Source organism: Pogonomyrmex barbatus, unplaced genomic scaffold (genome assembly GCF_055798465.1).
Source record: "Pogonomyrmex barbatus isolate J1 unplaced genomic scaffold, ASM5579846v1 scaffold1, whole genome shotgun sequence".
NCBI lineage: Eukaryota > Metazoa > Arthropoda > Insecta > Hymenoptera > Formicidae > Pogonomyrmex > Pogonomyrmex barbatus.
In genome coordinates this window covers 25,583,152-25,602,467 of record NW_028297098.1, presented here as the reverse complement: position 1 = coordinate 25,602,467, position 19,316 = coordinate 25,583,152, and the positions used below count along the sequence as shown (strand labels likewise).

The following is a 19,316-nucleotide window of genomic DNA, read 5'->3' as shown; positions in this document are numbered from 1 at the left end:
ATTATATAGAATAGAAAAAGTTAATGTTTAAACAAAGTAAATCTTAATTTGGCAGTATGTGTTATATTTTTAAGCAATTATTTCATATTTTGCGATACATGACTGATGAATGCGAGTATGTGAAATAACTTTAACCCTGCTTAACTACCCTGCGTTTATAGAAAGAGTCTTAAATAGATTCAGATTAGCGTAGGTATCATCAACCGCAAGAAATTGCTTTCTAAAAGTGTAAATTTGTTTGACCCGGGAAAGGTTAATGATCGAGATATTACTTGCCCAGCTGGATAATAGTTCGATGAACGTTCATCATATTTTCTTCGTATCTTTAACATATTGCTAGTCCAAAATAAAATTCAGAAAACTCGAGGTATCCGAGACTCGTTGAACGTTTTGCAGAAATATAAAATGTTCTTGTTTTTCTTATTTTTTTTATAGTACTTTATAAGAGAAAGAGAGTAGAAACTAGGAGTTTTCTAAACTTTCAATTTACTTTCTCATCACGTCACAAATATTGTGTGATTTGATAACGTCACGTTATCGAATAGCTGCTATCGATTTTGTTTCTTCGTTTATTTCGCCCTCCGGGAAATCTAGCGGGGTTAATCGCGATGACATTTTACATGAGCAGAAAATTAAGTCAATCGCATAAATGACCGTGCACTAAAATCTGGTATGACAAGTAGTGCATCCCGCAGGGATGACTGATCCGCACAGTCATTTGGGCTTAGCGAACCCACGGACCCGAGCTGAATACAACCGTACCATAGACTATGGCTCATGTGTATTTATACGTCATATATATATATATATATATATATATATATATATATATATACATATACATTCGTGTGCGTTTTCGCGACAGCGCGATAAATATCTGAGGAAAATTGGAAACGAGATGCAATCTAACTCAAGTATAAATATAGATAGAATTAAGAAAGCGAAAGCTAAATTTTTCCCTCATTTCTTATTTATATATCTCGATTGAAAAAGAAACAGGTAGTCGGTCGGCCTCCTATCGTAATTTATCCTTCACGACGTGTTGAACACAAAGGACATGTGTTATCCGAAAAAGGTCTGCCGCTCCTTAATTTTTTGCTCCTACCCTAATCTCGCATATATTTAATTTTTTATATATTCGATATTTCTTCGTTACACCTGCCAAACAGGCACGAGTGGATATCAGTCGTAATTAATCATGATCGCCGACAACGGATCGTCGCCATAATTATATTGTAATCAGTTCAACGAGCGTAAATGAAGGATGTAGATGGACGGAGCTTTGGATTTCGTGACTACGTAATTGAATGCGATACGATCTGTCCCGCGACAACAGGATTAGCTCCTTCATCGACATTCGGTACTTTCGTGAATGGATTTGCGGAATCCCTCGTGTCCCTCGCACCCAGAATCCATCAGTCGCCCCGGCGAAAAGCCGTTTTGCCATTCGCGTACTCGGAACGCGAGGGATGGAAGCTCGTTTTGCGCGTAAATGGAATGCCGCGAAATTTATATGACGGAGACGAGTTCACGACGGGTTAATAATATGGAGTGGCACCCCTTACTTCTGTCCGCCTCTTTCTCTCGGTTTTCTCTTCGTCGTCTCCCTCATCCCCGGTAGGATCAATAGTCTGGTCCGGAGCAGGGCCGTCCATAAAGTCCGCGTTTGTCGGGCGACGAGAACGGTTTCCAATTTTCGCTCGCCCCTCTGACATATATTAACGCCCGGAAATAAGGCCGATGCTGTTTTGTATCTCGGGGCGGGGCAAAAGAGGAAGCGCGAAGTCTCCTACAGTGGCAATTTAACCTACTTTTTTTTTTTTTGACGAACTTGAGAAAATTAATCTGGATTCAATTTTCTCAACTTTAAAACTAATTTTCTCGGAATCTTGGAAAAGTGGGCTGAGGCAGGAGCGCAATTAATTTCTCAAACGTTTCATATCCGGCGTGTAATATTTTCTCACAACTAGTAAAATATCATCGGTTGTCGTGGTTTTAAAACTTTCTATTCTTAATCATCGATATCTCTTTAATCCATGCAAACACGGTACGCGCTTTCTCTTTTAATCGGCTAGTTTTTCAATTTCAATTATTTAGACGTTAATTGTTCGCGCGTATACCCGACGCTGAAAGCTACGGTCAATAATTTGAGATTTTAAGAGAAGCGGCGCGGTGACCATCTCCGAGCGCTATAGTATTACATATCGCAAAGAACAATCCAAAGGTGAACGGCTGAGATTGAACTCGGGTCACTGAGCCGATGGCTCTTGTACTCGGCGGAACAGGAGAAGAGAACTTCTTCATGCTTCCCGTGCATTATTCCACTTTGCGTTAATTTATCGCGCGGATCTCGGGTAATTTGCAATATTTTTCACATCACGGTCCATCTTATTAGGAGGAGAGCTTACGCGATATCTGACTCGTCGCGCCTATCTCGCACGCCACGACGACCGTTAATTAGTAACACGGAAACGAGCTACTGAGTGAAATGTAATTGCATTAAGCACACTTCATGCGTGGAAGATATAATGTCCGCGTGCGCCGTATGCGCTCGTGCTCCTATTTCACGCGCGCGTGTTTTTATACGCACGCATGTAACAGCGGAAACACTTGGCTAATGGCTAATTCGTATTAAGGAAATTCGATGTGCTATATTGGTAGGCGTACACGGTATCAAGTGGCGATACCGATGCGTTCTACGTTGTTACGTAGTTGTACTTGAAAATTACTGTTATCTTAATCGCCAAGAAATTTTTTGCCGCGCATCGCTTCGAATACAGGAGAAATATTAATCTTGAATTTTCTGAAAAATATTCTCATGTATATATAAATATTATAATCTCGTTTAAAAATTTTAGTTTTGATTTGAATCAAATTTGTATTACTTTTGCTCAGCTCAAGATTAAAAATCTTTTATATAAAGATTACTCTTGTTTATTTATGAGAATACTCGCATTAATGTAAATTCAACCAAGATTAAAATTTTTCTAAGAAAAATTATAATATTTTTGCTTATATATGACAATTTAGAGTCTTGAAACTGATTTAAAATTCTTTAAAACTAATTTTTTATCGTGAAGTTATTGCGTCTTGATTTTTTTAACGAAACCAGCACTGCTGCATGCAAATAAAACACTAATAAATTAATTCTATATCCACATGTATGCGTTTTTTGTTAATAGTCAACCCGCGTCGTTTTATTCCGTTTATTTGCGTATGTGAATGTGAAAAAAAATATTTGTTTAAATTTTTTTTTACGGATACGTATGACAGGAAAGTTGAGTATACGCGAGCGGTGTATTTCACGAGTCGCGTCTCTCGTTGCCTCTCCTCTTGCAGAATTCATCGCTAGCGTCTTTTGAGTCACGACTATACAGTTTTGCCACATCCGTCGTAATACTACCACCGGGACGCGACTGCAGAAATAGGATCGCGTTCAGCCCCCCGAACTTCCGCCGCGCCGGCACGCTTCCGGTTTCTCTGTCACAGTAACTCCTGCGACTGCTGGAAAGGGCGCGGCTCGATTTGCTTCGCTTTTATGCATGCAACGTGCCCTGCGTGGAACATAAATCCATTGGATTTCTTACTTTTAATAAAACTTTAAAATGGTAATTACGGTTTCGCGAGTTAATTGTTAGAGCATCCAATTTGCATTTTGCATGTATATTTCCGTTTCAATTTGTCAAATGGATAATAATAAAAATAGCGTCTAATCTCGCTTGGTTATCGATATTCGGATATTAAAGAAGATATCGCGAGATGTGTTGAAAGGAAAGATGGCTCGCGCGCAAGATTCCACGGGAGATGCCTTCACGTTTACTTTTTTTTTTCCTTCTTTTTTTTCTTTTAAGTGTCGTAACGAGTATCGGCAAAAAAGCCCTTTCCATCAAAAATCATCCATTCTGCATCGATCTCGTGATCGTTACGCCATTTACCATCCTTCTCGATTATCCTCCGCGATCCATCGAGAAAGGCTGCCTTTCTTTTTTCTTATTTTGGGCTGAACATCGAGAAGGAAACTCGATACCACGAAGGCCCGTCTTGGGGACTCGAGCGCAATGATATGGAAGATCGGCTGAGGAGAGTAGGATGAGACAATTTCTTTATGTCGGTGGTGGTCTTTCGCTAAGCGAAGTTGTCGGACACGTTGATAATATATTCGTTATTGTAGTATATTCGTCGTTCATTCTCTCTCTCTCTCTCTCTCTCGTCCCCTTTTTAATTTCTCCATCGATGTTTATCATTGTTTTTTTTTGAAGTTTAATGAACTATGCAGGGCTGCCAAACGAGGCATATAGGCCATTAGGCGAGATTGTTAACGCTGGGTGGATAATTTCAGGGAATAATTTGCGCACAAATTTTACACGCAATAAAAATTGTTAGAGCAAAATAAAGTAATCTATTAAGTAATCTATTCCGCTTGGAAATATATTGCAAAAAAGTTCGTCTCTTGATTAGTTTTAATTCAGATTAGCATAACGCGATTTTTATTTTCCGTATGTAAAATATAATACTATAAAAGTGCTTTATGCACTTTTGATTCGAATACTTGAAGCGTATGATAAAATAGCAAAGTGCAGAGATCCCATGGGGAAAAGCGCGATGGCGAAGAGAGGCATGATGTGCAGATGAAAGAGATGGGGAATCAAAGTGAGGTCGGCCGAGAACCGCGAAATAAAACGATCACGATCAAACGAGAGACCCCTGTCGAATAGGCCGAAAAAAAAGGGAAGAGTGAACGGGAGGAAAGATTGTGAAAGCGCGCGCGCACGAAAAGACTGGCGAGATAAGATTCCGGAAGGGATGGACTTTTGGGATGGCGATCCAGCGGAAGATAGGAAAAGGCCATTTGTTCTGTATAAAGGACCTGCCACGATGTGTCGATGTAAAGAAGGAACGATGTAGACAATATTTTTTTCCGAACCGTAACGTAGAAATGATTTTAGCGCTGAGACAACGAACGAATCTATCACGATCAATGTATTATTTGACTCTTGCTATTATTTTTTTTTTCGCGCTCACATCGTACGAATTACACGTGTGTGTTCTTCCATCGCGTTATGATGGATCGCCAAGACAGGCGACGAGGCGACAACAATTTAAATTTCTGGCCAAACCACTCTCCCCTTCTCGCATGCCTGGCTTTTTTTAATTTCAAGGTCGATGCGACGATATCCTGCGGTCTCGTGCCTATCGATGCAACTGATAGCCGTTACGTTTTAGACGTGCCTCACATTGCCGCGATGAAACTGCGCTGGCAAAGCATGGTTAAATGTAAATTTGTATATATGATATATGAATTCGAGAACTCGCTTTTGCCTATTTTAATTTTTTAGTTAGACATCGATACTTAATTTTTTTAAGTAATAATTCAATTTTTGATTAACGAATATTGCAAAAAAATGAAATGTTCTCGCATACATGTATTTTTGGAGTATTTTTATTAAAAAGATTTTTATTTTGCTGAAACAATTATTAATGCACGCAATGGAATACACGAAAAATTGATCTTGTTATTTTAAACAAGATAAATGTGAATATAACACTGCATATCTCTTCTACTCTTCTGGTTTGATCTCGTTTAGCTTTTTGCCAGCAAGGTGGTTAGGATAGCTTTAGCAACGAGGTGGTGTTATCCCTGAGATTCGGCCGGCTGGGTCAGGAGGGGTCACAGCTCCATTGTATCGGTGAATGCTTCTAACTCGGTGCACTGAACTCAGGGCCGTATCAAAACTCACTGCTTGACGTCGAGTAGTCTTTCCTGTTATACGTCAATACCTAAAACAATTAATTATTATTTCCAGACAAATACGCCACGGTATATCTAAAAAGAAAGCTCGTTCGATGATTTTATTTTGCAAAACATAACGGACGCCAAAAGACCGCAACTGTCCAACTTATCGTAAAGGTAGATAACTCGATCCGAGCAATAAATTAGCCTGGAAAAGACGACGTCCACCGTAAAAATGCGAAATTTTTCCGCGCTACCCGCTCGATCGGCGATTCGGCCGTCCTGGCCTATTTTATATATAACTTTTTCGCAGCGGTATCTTTTTCGCATTGCAGACCAGAACGTAATAACGTGTGTACGAGAGGCGACGGCCGTCTCGGTAACGGTCGATACATACCTGATCGAAGCGAAGGAACGGGATGTAACGACGACGGAACGACGGTGCAACGGCAGCAGCGGCGACCGCAACCAGCATATCTCTCTCTCTCTCTCTCTCTCTCTCTCTCTGCTATCTTTCTCACATCTCTCTCGCTCTTCGTGCTATCTCTCTCACATCTCTCTCTCTCTTTCTCTCTTTCTCTCAGTCTTTCTGCAGCCTCTCCCCTTCCTGCGATGCGCGGAGCGCGCAGCATCGAGAGTGGCTGTATCGGGCACCCCGCTGCCACACTGACTCTGATATACTCGCGAGATATCCGGGCAAGATTTAGTGCATCCTTTTGCTAGCTGCCCCGCAGAAAATCTTCGCCGGGAATCTCCCTTACAACCGATCGAAATGTTTCTCCTGTCCTTGAAATGAATACCACGGGTGGGAAAACAAGGTGAGCACCGTGCAAACGATAGAGACCAAATTCCCCCCTTCTCCTCTCCGTTCTTTTCTTACCGTTGGTACTGCCGCTTCTTCCTTCGCTCGGTCTTGTTTTTTTGCGTCTCCCCTGCGGTCGTCGCCGCGGCCACCCAGCCACCCCGAGGACGCGTCGGGACGTCGTTCCTTATCAGCTCGTATCACAGCATCCCCGAAACTCTCATCCGATTTTGTACGGTCCTTTAAACGAGTATTGCGATAATTAAGAAAAATGATCGATAACACGTTGCAATAAATAAAAATGTGAATAACAAATCTAACTGCGCGTACGGTATAACTAACTTATTGTGAGAATAACAGATACTACTCTTATCTAAATTACAATTCAATTCCGTGACATGAGAATTCACGGGGGTTATGACGAAGCGCAAGTTCTTGGCGTTCTCCACTCTTGTATTCGGCGAGACATAAATTTATTCGAGAGGAGCCGAGAAATCAAACGCACGAGTCGCAGAGTCGTGTTAGATATTAATCGCATTTAACAAGACGTCTTGCTGGCCTCTCTAGTTTCTTGCAATCCACCCGAGTCGCGTACATAGAAGGAGAGAGAGAAAGAGACGAGGGAGTAAGACCGGAATCGAGCGACGAGGGGGAGAGAAGGGTTAGGGAGAAATTTCGGTTTTTCATCGCGGGTAGAACCACCTGCCAGCGCGAATCTCCGCATAAATTCTCGACTCTTCGGCCAATAAATCGCGCGCGGGTCCTTCTTCGTGGTTGTAAGACATCGCGGTGTCGAGCCAGCATCGCTGGCGTGTTATATTCCGAACCCTCCACCGGAACTTCTGTCCTCCCTCCCTCTCTCGCCCCGCTTCCCCACCTCATCTCGCCTCGTTTCTTCCGTTCTATCTTTCGCCGTTCTTCTCCGCCGTCTCCTCATCTATTCGAAGACACGTCGCCAGACGCCGGTCCCTGCGTTTTGTTTTTCACGAGAGTACGTGGCTGCCTTTTCCTGTCACATTTTTATCCCCTTTCCCGCGCGCCTCTCTCTCTCCCTCTCTCTCTCTCTCTCTCTCTCTCTCTCTCTCTCGCGCGCGCGCGCGCGCGCTCCATCCGTTCCCACTCTTAAAATAATCAGGCGCGCTGATAGAACCCGGAAATGAAATTGCGCCGGTGTCCCGGCGGAGAGTACGTGGGTCGCTTCACTCGTGACAAGATAAAAGATTTATACCCCGTTATAGGAAATTACACCGCGCGAACATTCGTTCGCGACGTCGTGATCTTTTTTATCACTTTTCGATCGTACTTACGAGTCAAGTAATCGTAATGTATTACGTTCGGGAGGTTTCGTCAGTTCTAATTCGATTTGGTCCCTAGAACTCGAAAAAAGTGGCACGATTTCATCAACGATATCGTTCGTTCTACGCGTCCTAACGATACATCGCTCCGTTCGTATTGGCAGCTTTTAGCCTTTTGTCCTAGGAACTATATCGGATTTTGTTTAAAGCCCTGAAGACAGCGCGGCGTTTCTTTATCCCGTCGTTGTACACGAGCTTTGGCCTGCTCCCTCGTCTTTTTCTCCGTCGAAACTGCGATTCTTTTTAGCCTGGCGCGTCTGCACTCGTCAAACCGCGCGAGAGGCGGCCTTTTTCATTTTGCCGCCCGCAGCTATGGTTTTAAATGCAAATTTCGGGCCTGCCGAACGGACGAGCCGTTGACCGTCGAGAGTTTCGCCCGGGCGCGGACGGGTCCCGGCGATCGGATTTGCGTAAGAATAGCGAGAGACGGACGGCCAGAACGAAATGATTCGCGGTTGCATGAACTCACTCCCGTAAATGAACCGCGTTGCAATTACCAGAGAAAGAGAGAGAAACGTGTCCGGAGAGCCGGGCGTCGTAATGACGATCAGATTTAACAACGAGCGCTCGCGTCTCTCCCGCGCCTCCCCCCGCGCCTCCACCCGTGCCGCGCTTGCCGCAAAGCGATACGATTCCTCCAATTATTTTTATACCCTTCTCCTTCAGATATGGATTACTCGAATGCATTAAAATACATGATACTTCATATGTGCAAGGCCGAGTGTTGAATTTCAATCAGAGGCACAAGGTTATCGCAATTACATGGCATTCGCAAAACTGAATTGCGTGATTTACATTTATTAATTAATTGAGTAATCTCTCTCTCTTCTCTCTCGACAGGCTCTTAAAGAATGTTATTTCGCGATTGCGTTTATGCAAATCGATGCGGCTCGGGTCGTCGACATTCGTACGCGCGCGTTATCGTCTCGCCTTCATATATCACGTTTCGAAAGAGGGTGTCCCGAGGAGCGTCACAACACCCGTTACAAGCGTTATAAAGAATCACGGAGAGCCCAGAATCACGGGGTGGTCCCGATACGCGGCCGTTTGTGCCCGAGCCCGAAAAGGGCCGCGCCACTATACGATGATGTAAAAATAAAAAAAGTAAAAAAAAAAGAAAAAAAAAGAAAAAGATGAGGAAGCGGAGAGGAGGACGTGAATGCCAAAAACGAACAAGAATCACTGCCGCGTTGGGAAGTGGCGCGGTGGGAAGTGGAGGAAGAGAAGAGAAAGACGGAGGAGTTGGATGAGAGTGAGAGTGAGCGTTGTACGTTGGTGTTTGTGCGCGTTGTGTAAAGTAGAAGGCCGGGAGTTCGGTAAAAGCCGGGAGAGAGAGAGAGAGAGAGAAAGAGAGAGAAGGGGGAGGGAGAAGGCAGAGCGAGCGTGAGAGAAAGAGACGGCGAGGAATCGGAGGAGCGAGGAGATAAAAGGAGGACGAAGACCAGGCTGAAAGCGAGCCGCTGACACCGCGGAATGATGAATGCATTTGGGAAAGGAGCCACATAAATCCTCTAGGATAATGCCGCAGCCCGCGGTCCGGCTAGAGTATTTTGGTCGAACTTAGCCTTGAATTTACACGGACGTTGCAGGGTTGATAAGAGGAGTTAAGCTGTCTTGCGAGAGCTCGGCGAGAGACGACGGTTAATTCTTTTTACGGCGTTATCTATAAATCATTAGTTCGCTAATACGTGATATTTCGGGTGGTTGAGACCACACGCGATACTAAATCCGTATCCACCTCGGTCGTCTGAAATCTCAAGTTGAAAATATTGCAAATGCCATCTTTTACACTTACAAACTGTTCTATGAAGCAAATTACATTTTATGGAAATATCGCGGGGCAGTATTTAGTATTTAATGTTTCGCACAGTGTGCCGAAAATGCGAGAAATAACGTTCCGTTTAAGATCCGGCTGAGATCGATCTGCCTAAACGCGAGCGAGGGAAATATACCCCCATCGCGATTCGGCTCACCTGGATGTGTTTCGTTCGCCCGGTGGTCAAGCGCGGGACAGGCGCGGCGAGACAGGCTCGTCGAGAGGCGTGGGAAGCCATGGCAAAAGGTTATGGCTATCGCGGAAATATTTTACCGTCTTAGGGAGCCGGCCCCGTGCCGATCTCGTCGGATCGCGCGCGCCGGGTATTTATCGTAATAGGTAGCCGCGTGTGCGCGCCGCTCGGTCATCGCGTAATATAACGCGCTCGTCGGGACCACGGTATAACAAAGTAGAATACGTCGGTGCGAGAGCCGGAGAGAAGCGTATTTTCGAGGATACTCCAAAAGGACTCTCGCGCGATAGTATTCGTTCAATAGAGATACCGCGGTCGTCTCGAGAGAATTTAATAGTCGCACGTAGCGATGATCGTGAATCTAGAGTATAATATAAAAATATCTCCCTGAAATATAACGCTTATGATATTAATAATGTAACGTAATATTTAAGACTTCTGATCTAATTAAGCTAATTAAACTCAATATGGTAAGCGGTACGATTTTTTTTTTTTTTTTTTTTTAATTTTTTGTTGAGTTCAATATTGAAAAGTGATAGTCAGATTCGAAACATTTCTGAATATTAATTGAAAATATGAGCTTTTTTCAAATATTTACATAGGTGCAATAGTTTAAAAAAAAAAATTCCATTAAAAAACTACATACAACGAGTAAATCATATTGAGCAGGCAATATAATATCTTATATAATTCCGTATAAGAAGTGTTAACTAAAGATTGTGTAATAAATAAATAATATTTTTGTGATTTAATACGTTTGTACAATAATTTATCATATAATTTTCAAATATATTTGAAAAAGCGTAGCATCGATCTTGAACTATCTGACAGACTTTTGTTTTAGAATGAAATACACGCTAAACGAAAAAAAAAAATTAAACTCATAAAACGGACTTCTTGAAGCTGAGTATTTTTGCGAGCCAAGATACAGACAACGAATGCCCGACATTTAAGACGATCCTTATTCCTTGGTTAAGGATATAGCCAGGAAGGCTTGGGCGGTTGCCAAATACGTGACAGGAATAAGGTCGAAGCCTTCTTGACTTCCATGCACGTCTGCTCGCCGTTGCCAAAAATTCGCTAGTGATCGAAACGGCTTGATTGTCGGAAAGCACCTTTAATCTCACGGCACAGTCAATCTTGGAGAGGATTAAATCAACGTGAAAAAATCTCGATCTCGTTGCGGTGCGGATTACAAATGAATTTTTGCTAAATTCAACGTCATCATTTTCTCGCGAATAGACGAGATTTCTAGTTATCTGCTAAAGTACTCGAGCCATTTCTTCATTGCGTTTAACGATGCGATTTGTGGTACGAATGATGTAACACATGTCTCGACCAGACACGTGAATGCTTTAATAGAACTGTCTCGTGGACTCATTGAGCAAATCACACACGAAGTTACACCAAATCAAGAGCAACATAGCTCAAAATCATGAAGCAGCGGGATCTCTCTTGTTATTCTTCGAAAGTAACGCTTCTCTAACATAAACCGAAAGATATTAAATTTTCCGTAATATTATTGACACGCAACATCGACAGTAACAATAAAAGTATAACAAGGAAGCATGTTTTTGCTTTTTGCGTTTATATAAATCTCGTATCTACATCTCGCTAAATAGAAAAGATGTTTTAAAGTATTTTAAGATTCGCGTTAAAATTGGAAGGATCCCTCCACGAGGAGGGATTTTGCCTTCCTTCAGGCGAAGAGGAAAAGGCATATCGTACGTTCCTCCGGAGTTTTGCCGCGGCAAAACCCGCGCGCGCGTTTCGCGAAAGACTTGGAAAAGAGACGCACAGAAAACAAATGGAATTGCATACATGGCGCGAGCGAAGGCTTATTGCGTAAAATGAATCACAAGTGGTCAGGCAGGCTCGCGCGAATGTGCAACCGGTCAAAGGAACCCCCCGATTCTATTGCGAGTTCCCGACCGGTTGACGATGGAATTTCTGTTCGGTCGTTGCGTCCTTCCTCTTTCTTCATACCGCGCCTAGCCCGTTGTCGCTTTTGCCCGATGTTCCTAATTTTCTCTTTCTGTACGCGCGGTTTCCTCGTCTGCATTTTCAGTTCAGATAAAAACTGAGAGATCGACATCGAGAGCGCATCGAGATGCCTACAAGTTTTTGAGGAGACTGGTTCGAAATGAGGAATATAATCGAAGAAAAATATTAAATATTTTTTTATTTTTATTTTATTTATAATTTCTTTATCTGAATTTGTTTTACACAGATATTTATTGTTCAAACGCGTTTTCGAGCTTAATGTTACAAAATTTTGACAAATCTATATATTTTTTAAGGAGAAGTTTACCGATGGCGATTGATCTGGACATCGGTCTTAAATTTCAAACTTGCTCGTTTAAACGTTAACGCCGTAAAAAATAGTAGGGACGGTGTGTAATTTCTTATCCTACGGATTCTCGTAAAGTGAAATATTTTATGTACCCGGCAACGCTATATGCACTCTAGGCGGACTACGAATATATTTCCCACTTTGGTTAAATTGAATTTTAAGCGAGGCGAGGTAACTCCGCCAGACGTCGGGACGGCCACGGCGACGTGGAGCGAAGTGTGGGTATTCGTGAGGGATTTCCTCGATTCCACGTTGCTCTGGAGCTCTCCGGTGGAGAGAAAGTGCCGCGCCCCCTCCGGGAACGTCAGTCCGAGTTCTTCGGATCGGGCCTCGATTTGCCTCGAAGCCGATTCTCGGCCGGTGCGATGACGCAACCTCTTACATTGTCCGTGTCGCAAGAGAGCACGGGAGTTTCGGCCGCCGTAAATCTCGATTTGTATGTACGCGCGGATTCGTCTTAACGACAAATCGCAAAGAGCTTTTCGATAGAGCGGTCGCGATTTAACGATCGCGCCCCACCGACTCAGAGATTTATGTCCGTTCCGATCGGCGATTATAGATATCAATCGCAAAAAATTTATATAAGGAGGATATAGAATGTTGCCTGTTTCTCAAGTTTAATCAGACTCAGCCGTTTAAATATCACAATAATTTTCCCCGATTCTCGTATTCTCAGAGATCTCGACAAATTTCTTCTCGGTATATACGAGAGCTTTAATTTTCACTCCTTAAATTCGTTCGTAATTCTTGCCGATTTTTAAGCCGCCTCGGAAAGAATTCCGTATTAACGATTGTTAGAGAGGCCACTAAAAACTTCATCGTAAAGTTTCCCGATTACCGATTTACAATGGAGTTATTATCGAGAGTTTACTCGGAACGGCCTACCTAAATCAGGCCCCAGCTGTCTCTCTCCCAGCAGCCGCGCCGGTAGAACGGATCCCGCATCTGGCTGATTTAAAGCGGCCATAATTTATCAATTCAGTGGGGTATTTTTCATCCAATGGTCCGTCCGTCTGTCCGGTCTCCATAGGCACCGGTGATAGGACGAGAGGCGCGCATAAAGCGATATACACCGGACGTGCCTCCCCGTTGCGCGCGAGGTAGGCAGCAGAGCGACGCGATATTTACAGTCCTCGCTTACCCACATCCACACATCGCGGTTTTACTCCTTTATCCTGGCCCCCTCCTCTCGTCTGCCCCCGCACCTTTCCTTCCTGCACCCGCTTAACGCCCACGCATGCCGAACAGATACGGGGACGTGTAAACGATACGTACGCGCGTACGTATATCCAGCTCTATACGGAGAACTGCCGCCGCAGCTGCTCCGCCTTTCTTTGAGAGAGCACCCGGAGGATTTCGTGATTCAGGTTTTCCTTCGGGACACGATAGATAGACGGCGGCGGCGGCGGCGGCGGCGACGGCGGCGACGGCGGCAGATAGACGAGAACGTATATGCCAGCGCGCGCGCGCGCGCGGGAAGTGCAAACGCTTGCATCATCGTCTAGAGTAGACAACGGATATTGGAATAACCGGCGGAGATATATATTAACACTGTGAAACAGCCGGCAGACAGGCCGCGTACGTATCATAATACTCCTCTTAGACAACGGAATTTCACGGAGCGTTTTTCGCGGAAGTCGTCTCTCCGCCGCGCTTCGAAAGCGGCGGAGAGACGAAAGGAGGCTTTGTCGAGTCACGATGCTGCGGTGCGAAATTAAAACGTGCGATTTCCTCCGAAGGCAAATAAAGATTGTGTATATAAAATTCCTAAAATTTTATTAAAAATTCAAAATTTTAATGAAATTAAAAATTTTACTGGAAGATGGAGGATAATTTGGTTGCTTTCCAAAATGACGTAAGAGAGCGGCGGAATTAAGTCGCGCGTAAAATCAAACAACACTCCGGTCTTTCCCGCATACCAATCCGCAGGATAGTAGATCGCGAGATCCGAGTTTCCAGGATTATCGTCGAAAGGGTCCCACTGCATGTTACATAGGTACATACGGATACCACCTCCGCATACGGAGGTCGTTAACGACTCCTCGCGGACCGCCGTGGCAGATAAAGGGGCGGAGTTGTAGGTGGAAAAGTGTAGGTAGCCGCGGTAGGTGACTAAACGCACTCTAAACTTAGATGGTACGACCTTCCTGTCTCACGGTTGACTTCCTGGCTCTTTCTTCCTCGTGCCGAGGAAGCGGGGAATGTAGACTCCGACCGATCCGGGACCGACACGGCGGAGGAATATCGCCGCGCGCGGCACCGTGGGATTATTTATTCGTTTAAACAGATGCAAATGCGAGGTGAAAAGCCCCACGTAACGGTGAATGCAGTCATCGATGGATCGCTTGGAAGTAATAGACGAATAATCACACCGAAACGCGTCGTTATTTTCGAAAAGTACATCTAAAAATTACCGTTACGTGTTAATAAACAACATACAGAGTGTTTCAAAAGTAAGTCGCTCGGGAGGTAATTGAAGATCCAAAAACAAAAAAAAAGTTAGTATGCACATAGATCTGAGAATGCGAGAGGATCTTTTGAATTTCATAACATAATTAAATAAAAGTTGCGGGCTGCTTTAGCATTATACAGGATGCACCACGTGGAGATACAGCTGGCTTAGCATCTTTTGGTAGAAAGCAGGACTCCGCAGTTATATCCTGAGCAGTACTAAAGCAGCCCGCAGCTTTTATTTGATTTTAATTATGTTATAAAACTCATAAAACCATTTCTTCTTTTAATTTTGACAAAAAATTCGAAAGCAAAGCAATTTCAAATTTCAATATAAAAATGGCGATAACTCGAAAACAATGCATTTTCAGATCTATGTTCATATCAACTTCTTTTCTTGTTTTTGAGTTCCTATTCATCTCCTAAATGATTGGTTTATGGAACATTCTGTATTAAATTATATTTTGATGGAATATTTGGTTATCAAATAATATACGTATCATTTACATATCTTTATTTGTCGCCTTGAAATGTATTTCGATAGAAAGGTCTTAACAATATGATCAAGAGAGTTCTATATTTGTTGACAAGCAAAGATTCTTGGTGGGCGTAGAAGGTTGCGATAGGTGCATCGTGATCAATCGATCAAACGTCAAATATACGTCAGGAACTCGTCTTTCACCTAAACCCCTGGCCTGCTGAGCCCTGGTCCCTCGTTCTATCCCTTTAAATTAATGGACCGGCGATGCTCGGAAAGCGGAAACGGATCAACTTTGGAACCTTTCGAACTCTCTCCCTATATCAGTTTCCAAAGATCCCGAAGTTGAGAACACGCGCACTTTTACTCTCTCACGTTAATTCACCTTGCGACGCTTGAAATAATACTCTGATATAGTCAGAAACGGTATTATATTTTTTTTTATAAGCTGTTTTATAAACTACACGTGTATTTCATATCACGTTTTATATTATTTCGATGACGTTAAGTATCTCCCAAGCAATATCCAGTAACACGTTGCATAACGTTTGCTTTATTCAGGAAATTGCCGCAAGAAAGCTCGTCAAATAAAATTGCTTCTACTTCACATTTCCGTAAATGAATTCGCAGATTAACATCTCGAATATCAAATGGCAATTTCTCCGAGTTATGCAATCGGGATTCCGACGATGAATCGTAGCAAAAAAAAAAAAAAAAAATTCTGTACTCTAGAACTTCCTATCTCCTGATTGAGTTACAATTAAATCTATAATGTGAAGTGCCGATAAAAATGGGGGTGATCGTTCCGTCGCCCTCGATGCTAAATTGTTCCGGTTTAACGGCATCGGTCGTCAAGAGGGGCGACCGATGAGATTCATCGAGGGAACGTCACATCCTCCGCAAATTAAAAGCCGGAGAGAGGGCGGCCGATCTGGAATGGAGGTCAAACGACGAGTGAGCTAAATTGGAGTCGATCTAATCTGAGTGAACCTTGCGCTCGTTAGTTTTTCGCTCCCTCCCCCTGCGACATGCGACGAAAAAGCCGTCAATGCCTGCATCCGCGCGATGATGCCGAGGAAGTGACGTTACGTGACATGAAACTTCCCGTTTTTCCGGATGGAAGATCCGGTTTATTAATTTTGTAAAAGCTTAGTCATTACACAATTAATAATCATTTAAAATCTCCTGGTGGGATACAAGAGCGATAATTGTGAGTTGTAAATTAACTTGCACGCGGAAAGAACGATTTTGCTGAAGTACCTAAAATTTTGCCAAATCTGAAAATAATTTTGTCGGCCTATCAAGATAATTATGTAATATACTCAAGTATGATAATAGTATTACAAAAATTTTTGATATTTTAATACCCAATTTGAGTATCTGGCAAAATTGTTATGTTTTAACAAAACTGGTCTTTCCTGGTGTGCAATTATGTCAAACGCTTGTTAAAAGACGTTGGCAAATGAATTTATTATATTTATTATTTCTTTTTTTTTTTTTAGCGCGCGATTTTTATTGAATTAACTTTCAGTTTCAAAGAAGAAGATAATCTTCTGATAATCGAAGAACGCGACGTTTGTTAACCGATATATTTGTCGTTTGCAATGTTTGATCATATCTCGTAAGTGAAAGCATTTCGTTGTATACAAATACGATTATCAAATAACAATAATCGCACGGTTTGCGCAATAATGGACAAACATGCATGAATCATGTCCTTGTGCTATCCATAATCGCGGGGAGAATGGATAGTAGGACGATCTTCCCCTTCTTGCCTTTATCGGACGAAAGCGTTATCGCGGCTCTTTGACGGCGCGATTGAGCCGCGATAAATCACCGGACGACGATCGACGGGATCGCCGCATTTTTACGTTCACGACGACCATTCATTACTCGCCGCTTCCGTAGGATGTGCGAGGACTTTTAAGGCGACGTTGCAGCCTCGCAGAAAATGGAGTTGCGGACCAGAAAAGGCGCTATTATCGTTCCTAATGAGACTCGTTACGTTATAAAACGGCCCCGCGAAGCAAAGCGTGGCGAAAGTTTTCCACGGGACCTCGGAGAGCAGCGCGATCGTTTATTTATAAAGCGAAGGGATACGCAACAATGCGAGTGTGCGCCGATATCGCGCACGATGAAGGTATCGATCGAGCTGTCTTAAAACAACAATGTGAAATACCACACGCCATTTTCGGTATGTTTGCCGGCGAGAATGGACGTGAACGATCGAGACCCCTTTCATACATTTCACAAAATACTCGAATAGAATACCTGTGGACAGAATATCGAGGATCCTGTCATCGATATTTATCGCTATTCTATGCTCGCGATATCTTTATTCCATCCTATTCCGTATGAAATGTTAAAAAAAAAAAATAAATAAATAATAAATGTGACGGTACCGATTTGTGATGCATCTCTCTTTATGACGCGGTCGGACGCTAATGAATATCTGTAGAGTGATAACATAGCTGCACGCAAGTTGAAAAAAATAACGGATAATGAGCTTTTTGCTTAATACAATTTAATAATCATAATTAATTGTTACATTCATAATTAAAATGTAACAGTGTATATTGACCATCTTTAATAAGACATTTATAATTCATATTGTTCTTTTTTATTTGTGCCCTTATTATCGTACACGATTTCGTTACTTCTGACCGTCTCTAAAGATCCACTCCTAACGGGAGATGTATTTATATACCATCGGCACGTCCTTCAAGGCGCCCACCTTCCTCTTGACCTTCCACCCTTGACGTCCCATCCTCGATCGCGACTAATCGTTCACGACTCTCGATACGTAGTCGCTTTCGCACACGTCCGCAGGCCACCACCACCATCACCACCACCACCACTACCATCGGTGCCGACACCAGCACAAGCGGCGGAAACAACGACGAACGAGAGGGTGGTGTCCAACCCTCTCTCGGTGGCCGCTAAGGCGGCGGGGCGAGAGGGAAGCAGAAAGAGCACTCGGTCGATCTCTCGTCGTTGCCAGGCGACCGACATCCACCACCACCAGGCTCGCTATCGTCCCCTCTCGCGCCTAAGCCCTGGAGCGTAATTCCTGAAAACCGGCGCCACGGCGCCATCTACGCCGCGGGATGCTTCACCCTCTCTCGGGGGTGCCCCCTCGAACCCCACCGTAGTCGCGCGATGCACCCCGCCACGCTCGGTCCCGCACTCGGAGGCGCCGCCGGTCGTCGTACGTTTCGCTTTCGTCGAGCATTGTCCTACCCCGATGATACGTTTGGCGGTCGAAGGGTGGCGGTGAGTCCCGACAAAGAGCACCTTGTTTGCCGAGGATCTCGTCCAGCCGATGACGCTCGCGAGTTCTTCCTAATTGGGAATACGCGACGAATGATCTCGGGGGTCGAGTCGTCGCCATATTGCTGAGACACGACAACCATCCCGAAGCGCGTTTCGCAACGCGGTGCAGTGCAACGATACGGTGCGGTGGTGATATGGTGGTGGATGTTTCGTACGTTCCGAAGTTGTTTTTTGACAATGGCCGCCGGTAGCGAGATCGCGCGATAACCCCGGCATCGCGGAGGATCGCCCGTTCGTTTTCTCTTGCGCTCGTGCCTGCGAGGGTCGTTGAACTAGGGGTAAGTCACCAGACGTATCTGTATTGACACGTGCTTTCAGAGAAAATCCCGAATACTCTCTAATTGTTGTCAGACTTCTAATTTAGTTGTCCGAATCGGATCTGCAATTGAATGCTATTCAAGGGCTTGCTATTTTTCTACGGATGCCAAAAGGGATTGAAGAGGGAGAGATTCGTGGACATTATTTAAGACGTGTTTATATTAGATATTTAATGTAAATATGAAATCTTTAAAAAATAAGAAATTTAAAAATTTATAAAATAATCTTATTATCTAGGATTATCATTATATATGTATTATAAATCAATTTATCTCTTATAAAATTTAGGATATATCATTTCGTTGAATTAGAAATTAATACGATGACTTTTTAGCTTTCTTATCATAAATCACAATTTTCATCACATGTTGATTACACAGTTATTGTTTAATTTAATTTACGAGATATATAATGCACTAGTTTCTTAAATGATTTCATCATTATGTTCTATGCGGATCATAGAAGCCAAAGAGGAAGCAATAATTG

The 19,316-nt window shown here is 43.4% G+C and overlaps 2 protein-coding genes across 15 annotated transcripts in view; one reads left to right on the top strand and one right to left on the bottom strand.

Annotated features, from left to right (window-relative positions):
- The window catches only part of Prosap (SH3 and multiple ankyrin repeat domains prosap), a 126,557-nt gene that overhangs the window by 58,883 nt on the left and 48,358 nt on the right, over nt 1-19,316 (top strand). For 2 of the 14 annotated variants that reach the window (XM_089071262.1, XM_089071198.1), the window contains exon 1: nt 18,212-18,790. The exons of the other annotated variants lie outside the window; for them this stretch is intronic. The gene's annotated coding sequence lies outside the window, so the exon portion shown is untranslated. Of the gene's footprint in view, nt 1-18,211; nt 18,791-19,316 lie in introns of those variants that run through there. 14 annotated transcript variants of the gene reach the window in all.
- On the bottom strand, nt 5,468-18,219 carry LOC148938299 (uncharacterized). Its single transcript, XM_089071340.1, has 3 exons — nt 17,887-18,219; nt 6,612-6,773; nt 5,468-5,778 (listed from the first exon to the last, which is right to left on the bottom strand). The coding sequence occupies exons 1-3, from the start codon at nt 17,944-17,946 to the stop codon at nt 5,728-5,730; spliced, it is 273 nt and encodes a 90-aa protein (XP_088927466.1). The 5' UTR covers nt 17,947-18,219; the 3' UTR covers nt 5,468-5,727.